This window comes from Lissotriton helveticus, chromosome 9, assembly GCF_964261635.1.
Source record: "Lissotriton helveticus chromosome 9, aLisHel1.1, whole genome shotgun sequence".
NCBI lineage: Eukaryota > Metazoa > Chordata > Amphibia > Caudata > Salamandridae > Lissotriton > Lissotriton helveticus.
Genome location: NC_136070.1, coordinates 13,140,757 through 13,158,378, shown reverse-complemented (window position 1 = coordinate 13,158,378; position 17,622 = coordinate 13,140,757). Strand labels below are relative to the sequence as shown.

General features: G+C 49.1%; 1 protein-coding gene across 2 annotated transcripts in view; it reads left to right on the top strand.

Annotated features, from left to right (window-relative positions):
• The window catches only part of MIPOL1 (mirror-image polydactyly 1), a 680,101-nt gene that overhangs the window by 313,753 nt on the left and 348,726 nt on the right, over positions 1–17,622 (top strand). For both annotated transcript variants that reach the window (XR_013600818.1, XM_078659355.1), the window contains exon 9: positions 719–752. Coding sequence is in view for 1 of the 2 variants with exons in the window: in XM_078659355.1 (XP_078515481.1) it covers positions 719–752 (34 nt within the window). In the remaining variant the exon portion in view is untranslated. The remainder of the gene's footprint in view (positions 1–718; positions 753–17,622) is intronic.

Sequence of the window (17,622 nt, the reverse complement as noted above, 5' to 3'; positions counted from 1 at the left end):
TGGTGTTGGGTCTGGTTTGGTGTTGGGTCTGGTTTGGTGTTGGGTCTGGTTTGGTGTTGGGTGTGGTTTGGTGTTGGGTGTGGTTTGGTGTTGGGTGTGGTTTGGTATTGGGTGTGGTTTGGTTTTACGTGTGGTTTGGTGTTGGGTGTGGTTTGGTGTTGGGTGTGGTTTGGTGTTGGGTGTGGTTTGGTGTTGGGTGTGGTTTGGTGTTGGGTCTGGTTTGGTGTTGGGTCTGGTTTGGTTTCAGGTGAGTTGGCCCCGTTGTATTTTTGCTGACTTGGTGATGCTTTGTTGGAGCTGGCTCGCATTTTTTGCGCCTGTGTGATACTGGCAGATGCTGAGTGCTGCAGGGGCTGAGGGTTTGGGGTGCAGTGGGGGGCTGGGGTCCCAGCTCAGTGGGTGCCCGTGTAGCGCCCAGATCTCGTCCAGGCCCCCGGGCGCTGCGCCTGCTTCCAGAATCAATAAAGCGCCGCGGCCCCGTCTTGGCGCATATGAGGCCTTGATCCAGCCAGGAAGGGGGGCGGTAAACAGTAATAAGGCGCCTCCGAGCAGAGCCCTCGATATTGCCTGCTGCGCCCGGCAGCTGCCGCACTAATGCCGCACTTACCCTCCCCCCGCCAGATTGGCAGCAGAGCTCCGGGTTTGGGCGGGAGATCATCGCTGCTGCACCGAGAAGATGCAACTCATCCGGCTCTTTCTCTCTCTCTCTCTCCTCCAGGTTGGAAGATATTAACCCCGAAGAACAGGAGGCGGTGAGTCATCCCCCGGGGGCGGCATAGCCCGGAGGGGGTGGGCGGGGGCTGCAAGGGCTGGGGCTGATGCAGTGATGTGCTCTGAGTACTTGCATCCCACACTAGTGCACCATGTTATGTGCTCTGAGTACTTGCATCCCACACTGGTGCACCCTGTGATGTGCTCAGTACTTGCATCCCACACTAGTGCACCATGTTATGTGCTCTGAGTACTTGCATCCCACACTGGTGCACCCTGTGATGAGCTCGGAGTTCTTGCATCCCACACTCGTGCACCATGTGATGTGCTCTGAGTACTTTCATCCCACACTAGTGCACCATGTGATGTGCTCTGAGTACTTTCATCCCACACTAGTGCACCATGTGATGTGCTCTGCGTACTTTCATCCCACACTAGTGCACCATGTGATGTGCTCTGAGTACTTGCATCCCACACTGGTGCACCCTGTGATGTGCTCGGAGTACTTTCATCCCACACTAGTGCACCATGTGATGTGCTCTGAGTACTTTCATCCCACACTAGTGCACCATGTGATGTGCTCTGAGTACTTTCATCCCACACTAGTGCACCATGTGATGTGCTGTGTGAGTGTACTTGCATCCCACACTAGTGCACCGTGTGATGTGCTCTGAGTACTTTCATCCCACACTAGTGCACCATGTGATGTGCTGTGTGAGTGTACTTGCATCCCACACTAGTGCACCGTGTGATGTGCTCTGAGTACTTGCGTCCCACACTAGTGCACCATGTGATGTGCTCTGAGTTCTTGTATCCCACACTTGTGCACCATGTGATGTTCTCCGAGTGCTTGCATCCCACACTTGTGCACCATGTGATGTGCTCTGAATACTTGCGTCCCACACTTGTGCACCATTTGATATGTTCTGAGTACTTTTATCCCACACTAGTGAACCATGTGATGTGTTCTGAGTTCTTGCATACCACACTTGTGCACCATTTGATGTGTTCTGAGTACTTTTATCCCACACTAGTGCACCATGTGATGTGTTCTGAGTTCTTGCATCCCACACTAGTGCACCATGTGATGTGCTGTGTGAGTGTGCTTTCATCCCACACTAGTGCACCATGTGATGTGTTCTGAGTACTTGCATCCCACACTTGTGCACCATGTGATGTGTTCTGAGTACTTGCATCCCACACTTGTGCACCATGTGATGTTCTCCGAGTGCTTGCATCCCACACTTGTGCACCATGTGATGTGCTCTGAATACTTGCGTCCCACACTTGTGCACCATTTGATGTGTTCTGAGTACTTTTATCCCACACTAGTGCACCATGTGATGTGTTCTGAGTTCTTGCATCCTACACTAGTGCACCATGTGATGTGCTGTGTGAGTGTGCTTTCATCCCACACTAGTGCACCATGTGATGTGTTCTGAGTACTTGCATCCCACACTTGTGCACCATGTGATGTGTTCTGAGTACTTGCATCCCACACTTGTGCACCATGTGATGTGTTCTGAGTTCTTGCATACCACACTAGTGCACCATGTGATGTGCTCTGAGTACTTGCGTCCCACACTAGTGCACCATGTGATGTGCTCAAAGTACTTGCATCCCACACTAGTGCACCATGAGATGTATTCTGAGTTCTTGCATCCCACACTAGTGCACCATGTGATGTGCCCTGAGTACTTTCATCCCACACTAGTCCACCATGTGATGTGCTCCGAGTACTTGCATCCCACACTAGTGCACCATGTGATGTGCTCTGAGTACTTTCATCCCACACTAGTGCACCATGTGATGTGCTCTGAGTACTTGCATCCCACACTAGTGCACCATGTGATGTGTTCTGAGTTCTTGCCTCCCACACTAATGCACCCTGTGATGTGCTGTGTGAGTGTGCTTGCATCCCACACTAGTGCACCATGTGATGTGCTCTGAGTACTTGCGTCCCACACTAGTGCACCATGTGATGTGCTCTGAGTACTTTCATCCCACACTAGTGCACCATGTGATGTGCTCTGAGTACTTGCATCCCACACTGGTGCACCCTGTGATGTGCTCGGAGTACTTTCATCCCACACTAGTGCACCATGTGATGTGCTCAGAGTACTTGCATCCCACACTAGTGCACCGTGTGATGTGCTCTGAATACTTGCGTCCCACACTTGTGCACCATTTGATGTGTTCTGAGTACTTTTATCCCACACTAGTGCACCATGTGATGTGTTCTGAGTTCTTGCATACCACACTTGTGCACCATTTGATGTGTTCTGAGTACTTTTATCCCACACTAGTGCACCATGTGATGTGTTCTGAGTTCTTGCATCCCACACTAGTGCACCATGTGATGTGCTGTGTGAGTGTGCTTTCATCCCACACTAGTGCACCATGTGATGTGTTCTGAGTACTTGCATCCCACACTTGTGCACCATGTGATGTGTTCTGAGTACTTGCATCCCACACTTGTGCACCATGTGATGTTCTCCGAGTGCTTGCATCCCACACTTGTGCACCATGTGATGTGCTCTGAATACTTGCGTCCCACACTTGTGCACCATTTGATGTGTTCTGAGTACTTTTATCCCACACTAGTGCACCATGTGATGTGTTCTGAGTTCTTGCATCCCACACTAGTGCACCATGTGATGTGCTGTGTGAGTGTGCTTTCATCCCACACTAGTGCACCATGTGATGTGTTCTGAGTACTTGCATCCCACACTTGTGCACCATGTGATGTGTTCTGAGTACTTGCATCCCACACTAGTGCACCATGTGATGTGTTCTGAGTTCTTGCATACCACACTAGTGCACCATGTGATGTGCTCTGAGTACTTGCGTCCCACACTAGTGCACCATGTGATGTGCTCTGAGTACTTGCGTCCCACACTTGTGCTCCATGTGATGTGCTCAAAGTACTTGCATCCCACACTAGTGCACCATGTGATGTATTCTGAGTTCTTGCATCCCACACTAGTGCACCATGTGATGTGCCCTGAGTACTTTCATCCCACACTAGTCCACCATGTGATGTGCTCCGAGTACTTGCATCCCACACTAGTGCACCATGTGATGTGCTCTGAGTACTTTCATCCCACACTAGTGCACCATGTGATGTGCTCTGAGTACTTGCATCCCACACTAGTGCACCATATGATGTGTTCTGAGTTCTTGCATCCCACACTTGTGCACCATGTGATGTGTTCTGAGTTCTTGCCTCCCACACTAATGCACCCTGTGATGTGCTGTGTGAGTGTGCTTGCATCCCACACTAGTGCACCATGTGATGTGCTCTGAGTACTTGCGTCCCACACTAGTGCACCATGTGATGTGCTCCGAGTACTTGCATCCCACACTTGTGCACCATGTGATGTGTTCTGAGTTCTTGCATACCACACTAGTGCACCATGTGATGTGCTCTGAGTACTTGCGTCCCACACTAGTGCACCATGTGATGTGCTCCGAGTACTTGCATCCCACACTTGTGCACCATGTGATGTGTTCTGAGTTCTTGCATACCACACTAGTGCACCATGTGATGTGCTCTGAGTACTTGCGTCCCACACTAGTGCACCATGTGATGTGTTCTGAGTTCTTGCATACCACACTAGTGCACCATGTGATGTGCTCCGAGTACTTGCATCCCACACTAGTGCACCATGTGATGTGCTCTGAGTACTTGCATCCCACACTTGTGCACCATGTGATGTGTTCTGAGTTCTTGCCTCCCACACTAATGCACCCTGTGATGTGCTGTGTGAGTGTGCTTGCATCCCACACTAGTGCACCATGTGATGTGCTCTGAGTACTTGCGTCCCACACTAGTGCACCATGTGATGTGCTCCGAGTACTTGCATCCCACACTTGTGCACCATGTGATGTGTTCTGAGTTCTTGCATACCACACTAGTGCACCATGTGATGTGCTCTGAGTACTTGCATCCCACACTTGTGCACCATGTGATGTGTTCTGAGTACTTGCATCCCACACTTGTGCACCATGTGATGTTCTCCGAGTGCTTGCATCCCACACTTGTGCACCATGTGATGTGCTCTGAATACTTGCGTCCCACACTTGTGCACCATTTGATGTGTTCTGAGTACTTTTATCCCACACTAGTGCACCATGTGATGTGTTCTGAGTTCTTGCATCCCACACTAGTGCACCATGTGATGTGCTGTGTGAGTGTGCTTTCATCCCACACTAGTGCACCATGTGATGTGTTCTGAGTACTTGCATCCCACACTTGTGCACCATGTGATGTATATTGAGTTCTTGCATCCCACACTAGTGCACCATGTGATGTGCCCTGAGTACTTTCATCCCACACAAGTGCACCATGTGATGTATTCTGAGTTCTTGCATCCCACACAAGTGCACCATGTGATGTGCCCTGAGTACTTTCATCCCACACTAGTGCACCATGTGATGTGCTCTGAGTACTTGCGTCCCACACTTGTGCACCATGTGATGTGCTCAAAGTACTTGCATCCCACACTAGTGCACCATGTGATGTGCCCTGAGTACTTTCATCCCACACAAGTGCACCATGTGATGTATTCTGAGTTCTTGCATCCCACACTAGTGCACCATGTGATGTTCTCCGAGTACTTTCATCCCACACTAGTGCACCATGTGATGTGCTCTGAGTACTTGCATCCCACACTAGTGCACCATGTGATGTGTTCTGAGTTCTTGCCTCCCACACTAATGCACCCTGTGATGTGCTGTGTGAGTGTGCTTGCATCCCACACTAGTGCACCATGTGATGTGCTCTGAGTACTTGCGTCCCACACTAGTGCACCATGTGATGTGCTCTGAGTACTTGCGTCCCACACTAGTGCACCATGTGATGTGCTGTGTGAGTGTGCTTGCATCCCACACTAGTGCACCATGTGATGTGCTCTGAGTACTTTCATCCCACACTAGTGCACCATGTGATGTGCTCTGAGTACTTGCATCCCACACTAGTGCACCATGTGATGTGTTCTGAGTTCTTGCATCCCACACTTGTGCACCATGTGATGTGTTCTGAGTTCTTGCCTCCCACACTAATGCACCCTGTGATGTGCTGTGTGAGTGTGCTTGCATCCCACACTAGTGCACCATGTGATGTGCTCTGAGTACTTGCGTCCCACACTAGTGCACCATGTGATGTGCTCTGAGTACTTTCATCCCACACTAGTGCACCATGTGATGTGCTCTGAGTACTTGCATCCCACACTGGTGCACCCTGTGATGTGCTCGGAGTACTTTCATCCCACACTAGTGCACCATGTGATGTGCTCTGAGTACTTTCATCCCACACTAGTGCACCATGTGATGTGCTCAGAGTACTTGCATCCCACACTAGTGCACCATGTGATGTGCCCTGAGTACTTTCATCCCACACTAGTCCACCATGTGATGTGCTCCGAGTACTTGCATCCCACACTAGTGCACCATGTGATGTGCTCTGAGTACTTTCATCCCACACTAGTGCACCATGTGATGTGTTCTGAGTTCTTGCATCCCACACTAGTGCACCATGTTATGTGCTCGGAGTACTTGCATCCCACACTAGTGCACCATGTGATGTGTTCTGAGTACTTGCATCCCACACTTGTGCACCATGTGATGTGTTCTGAGTACTTGCATCCCACACTTGTGCACCATGTGATGTGTTCTGAGTTCTTGCATACCACACTAGTGCACCATGTGATGTGTTCTGAGTACTTGCATCCCACACTAGTGCACCATGTGATGTGCTCTGAGTACTTGCGTCCCACACTTGTGCTCCATGTGATGTGCTCAAAGTACTTGCATCCCACACTAGTGCACCATGTGATGTGCTCTGAGTACTTGCGTCCCACACTTGTGCTCCATGTGATGTGCTCAAAGTACTTGCATCCCACACTTGTGCACCATGTGATGTGTTCTGAGTTCTTGCATACCACACTAGTGCACCATGTGATGTGTTCTGAGTACTTGCATCCCACACTAGTGCACCATGTGATGTGCTCTGAGTACTTGCGTCCCACACTAGTGTACCATGTGATGTGCTCAAAGTACTTGCATCCCACACTAGTGCACCATGTGATGTGCTCTGAGTACTTTTATCCCACACTAGTGCACCATGTGATGTGCTCTGAGTACTTTTATCCCACACTAGTGCACCATGTGATGTGCTCTGAGTTCTTGCCTCCCACACTAATGCACCCTGTGATGTGCTGTGTGAGTGTGCTTGCATCCCACACTAGTGCACCATGTGATGTGCTCTGAGTACTTGCGTCCCACACTAGTGCACCATGTGATGTGCTCTGAGTACTTTCATCCCACACTAGTGCACCATGTGATGTGCTCTGAGTACTTGCATCCCACACTGGTGCACCCTGTGATGTGCTCGGAGTACTTTCATCCCACACTAGTGCACCATGTGATGTGCTCTGAGTACTTTCATCCCACACTAGTGCACCATGTGATGTGCTCGGAGTACTTTCATCCCACACTAGTGCACCATGTGATGTGCTCTGAGTACTTTTATCCCACACTAGTGCACCATGTGATGTGCCCTGAGTACTTTCATCCCACACAAGTGCACCATGTGATGTATTCTGAGTTCTTGCATCCCACACAAGTGCACCATGTGATGTGCCCTGAGTACTTTCATCCCACACTAGTGCACCATGTGATGTGCTCTGAGTACTTGCGTCCCACACTTGTGCACCATGTGATGTGTTCTGAGTACTTTTATCCCACACTAGTGCACCATGTGATGTGTTCTGAGTTCTTGCATCCCACACTAGTGCACCATGTGATGTGCTGTGTGAGTGTGCTTTCATCCCACACTAGTGCACCATGTGATGTGTTCTGAGTTCTTGCATACCACACTAGTGCACCATGTGATGTGCTCTGAGTACTTGCGTCCCACACTAGTGCACCATGTGATGTGCTCCGAGTACATGCATCCCACACTAGTGCACCATGTGATGTATTCTGAGTTCTTGCATCCCACACTAGTGCACCATGTGATGTGCCCTGAGTACTTGCATCCCACACTTGTGCACCATGTGATGTGTTCTGAGTACTTGCATCCCACACTTGTGCACCATGTGATGTTCTCCGAGTGCTTGCATCCCACACTTGTGCACCATGTGATGTGCTCTGAATACTTGCGTCCCACACTTGTGCACCATTTGATGTGTTCTGAGTACTTTTATCCCACACTAGTGCACCATGTGATGTGTTCTGAGTTCTTGCATCCCACACTAGTGCACCATGTGATGTGCTGTGTGAGTGTGCTTTCATCCCACACTAGTGCACCATGTGATGTGTTCTGAGTACTTGCATCCCACACTTGTGCACCATGTGATGTGTTCTGAGTACTTGCATCCCACACTTGTGTACCATGTGATGTGTTCTGAGTTCTTGCATACCACACTAGTGCACCATGTGATGTGCTCTGAGTACTTGCGTCCCACACTAGTGCACCATGTGATGTGCTCTGAGTACTTGCGTTCCACACTTGTGCTCCATGTGATGTGCTCAAAGTACTTGCATCCCACACTAGTGCACCATGTGATGTATTCTGAGTTCTTGCATCCCACACTAGTGCACCATGTGATGTGCCCTGAGTACTTTCATCCCACACTAGTCCACCATGTGATGTGCTCCGAGTACTTGCATCCCACACTAGTGCACCATGTGATGTGCTCTGAGTACTTTCATCCCACACTAGTGCACCATGTGATGTGCTCTGAGTACTTGCATCCCACACTAGTGCACCATGTGATGTGTTCTGAGTTCTTGCATCCCACACTTGTGCACCATGTGATGTGTTCTGAGTTCTTGCCTCCCACACTAATGCACCCTGTGATGTGCTGTGTGAGTGTGCTTGCATCCCACACTAGTGCACCATGTGATGTGCTCTGAGTACTTGCGTCCCACACTAGTGCACCATGTGATGTGCTCCGAGTACTTTCATCCCACACAAGTGCACCATGTGATGTATTCTGAGTTCTTGCATCCTACACAAGTGCACCATGTGATGTGCCCTGAGTACTTTCATCCCACACTAGTGCACCATGTGATGTGCTCTGAGTACTTGCGTCCCACACTTGTGCACCATGTGATGTGCTCAAAGTACTTGCATCCCACACTAGTGCACCATGTGATGTGCCCTGAGTACTTTCATCCCACACAAGTGCACCATGTGATGTATTCTGAGTTCTTGCATCCCACACTAGTCCACCATGTGATGTGCTCCGAGTTCTTGCATACCACACTTGTGCACCATGTGATGTGTTATGAGTACTTGCATCCCACACTAGTGCACCATGTGATGTGCCCTGAGTTCTTGCATCCCACACTTGTGCACCATGTGATGTGCTCTGAGTTCTTGCATCCCACACTAATGCACCCTGTGATGTGCTGTGCGAGTGTGCTTGCATCCCACACTAGTGCACCATGTGATGTGCCCTGAGTACTTTCATCCCACACTTGAGCACCATTTGGTGTGCTCTGATTACTTGCATCCCTCTCTAGTGCAACATGTGATGTTCTCCGAGTACTTGTATCCCACACTAGTGCACCATGTGAGGTGCTCAGTACTTGCATCCCACACTAGTGCACCATGTGATGTGCTCGGAGTACTTGCATCCCACACTAGTGCACCATGTGATGTGCTCCGAGTGCTTGCGTCCCACACTTGTGCACCATGTGATGTGCTCAAAGTACTTGCATCCCACACTAGTGCACCATGTGATGTGCCCTGAGTACTTTCATCCCACACAAGTGCACCATGTGATGTATTCTGAGTTCTTGCATCCCACACTAGTGCACCATGTGATGTTCTCCGAGTACTTTCATCCCACACTAGTGCACCATGTGATGTGCTCTGAGTTCGTGCATCCCACACTTGTGCACCATGTGATGTGTTCTGAGTTCTTGCCTCCCACACTAATGCACCCTGTGATGTGCTGTGTGAGTGTGCTTGCATCCCACACTAGTGCACCATGTGATGTGCTCTGAGTACTTGCGTCCCACACTAGTGCACCATGTGATGTGCTCCGAGTACTTGCATCCCACACTTGTGCACCATGTGATGTGTTCTGAGTTCTTGCATACCACACTAGTGCACCATGTGATGTGCTCTGAGTACTTGCGTCCCACACTAGTGCACCATGTGATGTGCTCCGAGTACTTGCATCCCACACTAGTGCACCATGTGATGTATTCTGAGTTCTTGCATCCCACACTAGTGCACCATGTGATGTGCCCTGAGTACTTTCATCCCACACAAGTGCACCATGTGATGTATTCTGAGTTCTTGCATCCCACACAAGTGCACCATGTGATGTGCCCTGAGTACTTTCATCCCACACTAGTGCACCATGTGATGTGCTCTGAGTACTTGCGTCCCACACTTGTGCACCATGTGATGTGCTCTGAGTACTTTCATCCCACACTAGTGCACCATGTGATGTGCTCAAAGTACTTGCATCCCACACTAGTGCACCATGTGATGTATTCTGAGTTCTTGCATCCCAAACTAGTGCACCATGTGATGTGCCCTGAGTACTTTCATCCCACACAAGTGCACCATGTGATGTATTCTGAGTTCTTGCATCCCACACTAGTGCACCATGTGATGTTCTCCGAGTGCTTGCATCCCACACTTGTGCACCATGTGATGTGCCCTGAGTACTTTCATCCCACACTAGTGCACCATGTGATGTGCTCTTAGTACTTGCGTCCCACACTTGTGCACCATGTGATGTGCTCAGAGTACTTGCATCCCACACTTGTGCACCATTTGATGTGCTGTGTGAGTGTGCTTTCATCCCACACTAGTGCACCATGTGATGTGCTGTGTGAGTGTGCTTTCATCCCACACTAGTGCACCATGTGATGTGTTCTGAGTACTTGCATCCCACACTAGTGCACCATGTGATGTGTTCTGAGTACTTGCATCCCACACTTGTGCACCATGTGATGTGTTCTGAGTACTTGCATCCCACACTAGTGCACCATGTGATGTGCTCTGAGTACTTGCATCCCACACTAGTGCACCATGTGATGTGCCCTGAGTACTTTCATCCCACACTAGTCCACCATGTGATGTGCTCCGAGTACTTGCATCCCACACTAGTGCACCATGTGATGTGCTCTGAGTACTTTCATCCCACACTAGTGCACCATGTGATGTGTTCTGAGTTCTTGCATCCCACACTAGTGCACCATGTTATGTGCTCGGAGTACTTGCATCCCACACTAGTGCACCATGTGATGTGCTCCGAGTACTTGCATCCCACACTTGTGCACCATGTGATGTGTTCTGAGTTCTTGCGTCCCACACTAGTGCACCATGTGATGTGCTGTGTGAGTGTGCTTTCATCCCACACTAGTGCACCATGTGATGTGTTCTGAGTACTTGCATCCCACACTAGTGCACCATGTGATGTGTTCTGAGTACTTGCATCCCACACTTGTGCACCATGTGATGTGTTCTGAGTACTTGCATCCCACACTAGTGCACCATGTGATGTGCCCTGAGTACTTTCATCCCACACTAGTGCACCATGTGATGTGTTCTGAGTTCTTGTATCCCACACTAGTGCACCATGTGATGTGCCCTGAGTACTTTCATCCCACACTAGTGCACCATGTGATGTGTTCTGAGTTCTTGCATCCCACACTTGTGCACCATGTGATGTGCTCTGAGTTCTTGCCTCCCACACTAATGCACCCTCTGATGTGTTCTGAGTTCTTGCATCCCACACTCGTGCACCATGTGATGTGCTCTGAGTTCTTGCCTCCCACACTAATGCACCCTGTGATGTGCTGTGTGAGTGTGCTTGCATCCCACACTAGTGCACCATGTGATGTGCTCTGAGTACTTGCGTCCCACACTAGTGCACCATGCGATGTGCTCCGAGTACTTGCATCCCACACTAGTGCACCATGTGATGTGCTCCGAGTACTTGCATCCCACACTTGTGCACCATGTGATGTGTTCTGAGTTCTTGCATACCACACTTGTGCACCATGTGATGTGTTATGAGTACTTGCATCCCACACTAGTGCACCATGTGATGTGCCCTGAGTTCTTGCATCCCAAACTAGTGCACCATGTGATGTGCTCAGTACTTGCATCCCACACGTGTGCACCATTTGTGATGTGCTGTGTGAGTATTTGCATCCCACACTAGTGCACCATGTGATGTGCTCTGAGTACTTGCATCCCTCTCTAGTGCACCATGTGATGTGCTCAGTACTTCCATCCCACACTAGTGCACCATGTGATGTGCCCTGAGTTCTTGCATCCCACACTTGTGCACCATGTGATGTGCTCTGAGTTCTTGCATCCCACACTAATGCACCCTGTGATGTGCTGTGCGAGTGTGCTTGCATCCCACACTAGTGCACCATGTGATGTGCCCTGAGTACTTTCATCCCACACTTGAGCACCATTTGGTGTGCTCTGATTACTTGCATCCCTCTCTAGTGCAACATGTGATGTTCTCCGAGTACTTGTATCCCACACTAGTGCACCATGTGAGGTGCTCAGTACTTGCATCCCACACTAGTGCACCATGTGATGTGCTCGGAGTACTTGCATCCCACACTAGTGCACCATGTGATGTGCTCCGAGTGCTTGCATTCCACACTTGTGCACCATGTGATGTGTTTTGAGTACTTGCATCCCACACTTGTGCACCATGTGATGTGTTCTGAGTACTTGCATACCACACTAGTGCACCATGTGATGTGCTCCGAGTTCTTGTATCCCACACTTGTGCACCATGTGATGTGCTCCGAGTACTTGCATCCCACACTAGTGCCCCATCTGATGTGCTCCGAGTACTTGCATCCCACACTAGTGCACCATGTGATGTGCTCGGAGTACTTGCATCCCACAGTAGTGCACCATGTGATGTGCTCCGAGTTCTTGTATCCCACACTTGTGCACCATGTGATGTGATCCGAGTACTTGCATCCCACACTAGTGCACCATGTGATGTGATCCGAGTACTTGCATCCCACACTAGTGCACCATGTGATGTGCTCTGAGTACTCTCATCCCACACTAGTGCACCATGTGATGTGCTCTGAGTACTTGCATCCCACACTAGTGCACCATGTGATGTTCTGTGAGTACTTGCATCCCACACTAGTGCACCATGTGATGAGCTGTGAGTACTCGCATCCCACACTAGTGCACCATGTGATGTGCTCTGAGTACTTGCACCACACACTAGTGCACCATGTGAGGTGCTCAGTAATTGCATCCCACACTAGTGCACCATGTGATGTGCTCTGAGTACTTGCATATCCCACTAGTGCACCATGTGATGTGCTCGGAGTACTTGCATCCCTCTCTAGTGCACCATGTGATGTGCTCAGTACTTTGCATCCCACAATAGTGCACCATGTGATGTGCTCAGAGTACTTGCATCCCACACTAGTGCACCCTGTGATGTGCTCTGAGTACTTGCATCCCACAATAGTGCACCATGTGATGTGCTGTGAGTACTTGCATCCCACAATAGTGTTCCATGTGATGTGCTCGGAGTACTTGCATCCCTCTCTAGTGCACCATGTGATGTGCTCAGTACTTGCATCCCACACGTGTGCACCATTTGTGATGTGCTGTGTGAGTATTTGCATCCCACACTAGTGCACCATGTGATGTGCTCTGAGTACTTGCATATCCCACTAGTGCACCATGTGATGTGCTCGGAGTACTTGCATCCCTCTCTAGTGCACCATGTGATGTGCTCCGAGTACTTGCATCCCACACTAGTGCACCATGTGATGTGCTCTGAGTACTTGCATCCCACACTAGTGCACCATGTGATGAGCTAGTGGTCGAAAATAACCCTCAATAGTAACCCTAACAAATGGGGTAAAAGTTTCTGGGCTAATCCCACTCACACTGGGCATTTCCAAGATATTGAAAGTCTTTGGCCACACTAAATGGGTGCTCTGAAGGCCAGGTGTGCGTGTGTGCATGTGTGCGTGTGTGTGTGTGTGTATGGAGAGTGTGGTATGGTAATTCTAGTGTTCTCCTACAGTTAACACTAAAATCCGGTTTTGGGCAGCCAGTGTACCCACAGTAAGCCCAGAGATAGAAGTCTGGTAGAACAAAAGTAGGGGTTTCTAGCAACCAGACAGTGAATACCTATGAATGTGCTGGCATCCTGTTCTCTGCCTTTCAAGTATACCCCAAAGTGTTATACGTGAACCAAGAAGACTTGTCAAGTAGATGTTGACACTCAAACAGTATTTGGCACAATAATGTCAAAAGTGAGGGTTCGAGGCATGTGTGCTGTAGATCTGCATGTTTTACATACGTCTGCCATCTAGTGTTGGGTCCGGATGTTTGCAAGTTGTTTTCCTTCGAAGAAATCTTTACAGTCACGAGGTAAGGTGACTCTTCCTTTCGGTGATAGTGCTCATAGGCATCAACTCCATTGTTAGATTGTTTTTTTCCGCCATCGGGTTATGACGTGTATTGCTGTGCTCCTGTTCGAAACCGTTCTTTGGGTTTCCCTTGGTGCGCAATCGACTCTACCCTCAACGGTATTGTTTTCGTATGCGTTTGCCTGTTCTCAGAGTATTGAATTGGTCAACAAATTCTCCATCTTCGATCGAAAACTTCCTGGGCGGCCTTCGGGCCTAGCCATGTCGGTCCAGCCTTCTGCTGATGGAACGGGCACCGTTCCAATTCTGTCCTCTGTGCCACGCCAAGTACCCTTGCACGGACCTACATCAAGTTTGTAACTTGTGCCTCTCTCCAGAGCACAAGGAGGAAGACTGCAACACCTGTAAATCGTTTCGGTCCAAGAAACCTCTATGCGATCGTCTGGCTCGACGACGAGAAATGCAACCTCAAAGCGTTCAACACACTCCGGATATGTTCGGTGAAGAATCCGAGCAGGAAGAGAACGAAGCATCCAAGGCAATAGAAGAGGCCTTCTCCATTCCAGAGTGAGATTCAGAACTTGAGATCGATTCGGAGTCTTAAGACTTACCTCCAGGACAGGGTGCCGTGAGTACCGAATACCCCTTGCCCCCCAACAACCTTTTCCAAAAAGCATAAGGCTATGGCACCACCTTTGCCTTCTGGCCAAGGTCGGCACCGAGACAATAGTTCCAACGCCCCGCCTCCTGGCTCAACACCGAAACAAATTGTTAAGCCTTCAGGCTCGGGCCGAGTCGTACAAAATCATCTTTGGATCCAAAACCCCCATGTTCGAAGAACAAATCTGGTTCGGAGCTGAAACCCTCTGCTCCGAAAGAAAAATATGCTTCTTAGCCGAAACCTTCAGCTCCCAAAAGCAAATCTATCTCTGTGTTGAAATCGAAGGACAGCCTCTCCGAGCCTCCTGAACCATTTTTAGACTTTCTTAAAGTCAAATGGGGTCCTAAACAAAAGAAGATTTATACAGGACATATTTATGCTAAATCACCAGCCCAACGCAAACTTTCTTCAGAGGACCCTGCATATGAGATTCCTCTGAAGAAGAAAAAGGGCATGGCTGCCAGCCCTGCGTATCCTGCCCCGCAATCCCCTCCATCTCCATCTTCTCCGTATTTACAAATTCTAGATCCTTTACACATAACACCTCAGGGATCTCCACATACTCGGCGAGTAGGGGATGATGATGATAAAGAAGACCCTCATTTGCCTGTAGACCCGTGGAATGATTACACCATTGACCCTCCAATTTATACTAACCCAGACCTTTACCCTGCAAAGCCATCACTGGACGATAATGTGGCTTATCAACTTATTGCGAGAGCAGCGGAGTATCATGGGGTGGCCTTACAGAAAGAGTCCTTAGAGGAAGACTTTTTATTTGAAACTCTTGGGTCCACACACAGGTCAAGTCAAACGCTCCCTATGCTGAAGGGCACGATGAGTCCTGCAGATGACATCTTCAAAGACCCTGTACGCACACAAATTTTAACTTTCAGAGTCGATAAATATAAACCTTCACCATCTGATCCTGTGTTTATCAAAGGACAATTGCCTCTCAACTCCCTAGTAGTGTCCAATGCTTGTAAAACAGCTAATTTGCAAACCTCTGGTGATACTCTGCCCCAGACAAGGAATCTCAGCTGGTAGATGCCTCAGGGAAACGACTGGCTGCTCAAGCCGCTAACCTCTGGTGCATCACAAACACGCAGGTCCTACTAGCTTGGTACGACAGAGCACACTGGGACGAGATGTAGCAACCGCTCCAATATCACCCGGACGAAACTGCTCCAATATCTCCCATACAAACACACAGCCAAGGCACAATAGTTAATTCAAGAGGGGAAACTCATTTCTAACTCTTCAATCAGAAGTGCTCTCGATGCTGCTGACACCGCTGCCAGGGAGATCAATGCCAGCATTCTCCTTAGGAGGCGTGTACGGCTTAGGATTTCAAGGTTTAAACCTGAGGTTCAGCAGTCCTTTTTAAACACCCCTTTTGACAAAGAACACCTGTTTGGTCCTGAAGTCAATCGGTCTGTAGAAAAAATGAAAAAAGACACTGAAGTGGCAAAGCCCATGGGAGCGCTTCTTACCCGAATGCTTTCTCTTATTAAGACAACACCCATCCTCTTCCTCTAGAGGTGTTTATAGAGGAAATAATTCCAAGGGTAGAGGTGGAGGTGCCACAGCGCGTATCTCCCCTTCTTCCAACAAACAGTGACTTGCCCACACTTCCCCCGATCACTGAACAGAGGTCGGGGAAGACTTCAACGGTTTCTCCCCATTTGGCGATCCGTAACAACCGACAAATGGGTTATCTACCTTATCCGACATGGATATTGCCTGCAGCTTGCCACCAATCCTCCAAACATACTACCTCGCTCTCACAAACAGTCGTCAGACCACTTTCAGTTACTCAAACAAGAGGTGCAACCTGTCTTAGAGAAAGTAGCCATGGAACTTCTTCCATTACAGTGTCAAGGTTCAGGGGTTTACTCTCTCTGTTTTCTAATCCCCAACAAGGACGGCTCCTTGAGACCCATTTTGGATCTCAGAACGTTAAACCAGTGCATACTGTCAGAACATTTCCATATGGTAACGCTTCAACAGGTCCTTTCACTTCTACAGCAAGGCGATTTTATGTCCACACTAGACTTAAAAGAAGCATATTTTCACATTCCTGTTCATCCAGCACATCGTAAATATCTCTGATTTGTGATGGCAGGCACACACTACCAGTTCAAAGTACTCCTGTTCGGAGTAACTACTGCTCCCAGAGTGTTTACCAAATGTCTAGAAGTAGTCTCAGCTCATCTCAGAAAACAACAAATTCAGGCCTTCCCTTTCCTAGACGACTATCTCATTAAAGCCAGCATACAGCAGAAGTGTCTAAAACACACTCAGACCGCGCTACACCTACTCCACCAATTGTGTTTCACTGTCAACATATAAAAGTCTCACCTACGCTCTTCACAGATACAATCCTATCTAGGAGCCACACTCAACACTTACACAGCTCTAGCCTCTCCAAATACAGCCGGAATTCACAATATCCAAACTCTATTGCTGCAGTTCCAGACCGACCAAACCTTACCAGCCAGAACATTCATGCAGCTACTAGGAATGATGGTGTCCTGCATCGCAAAAGTGCCTCATGCAAGACTTCACAGGTTTCCGCTACAAGAATGCTTAGCTCGTCCGTGGAATCAGTCACCGGGTTAATTAGCAGATCTAGTGTTGGTAGACAGCCGCACCCATCGCTCTCTGCAGTGGTAGAACCCACAACATTTATCAATAGTGCAGCCCTTCATCTACCCTGTTCCAGAGATCGTGCTAACAGCAGACGCATCTCACAGGTTGGGGTGCACAGCTCCACAATTGCACAATTCCGGGTCTCTGGGACAACAAGCACAAACGTCTCCACTTCAACTATCTAG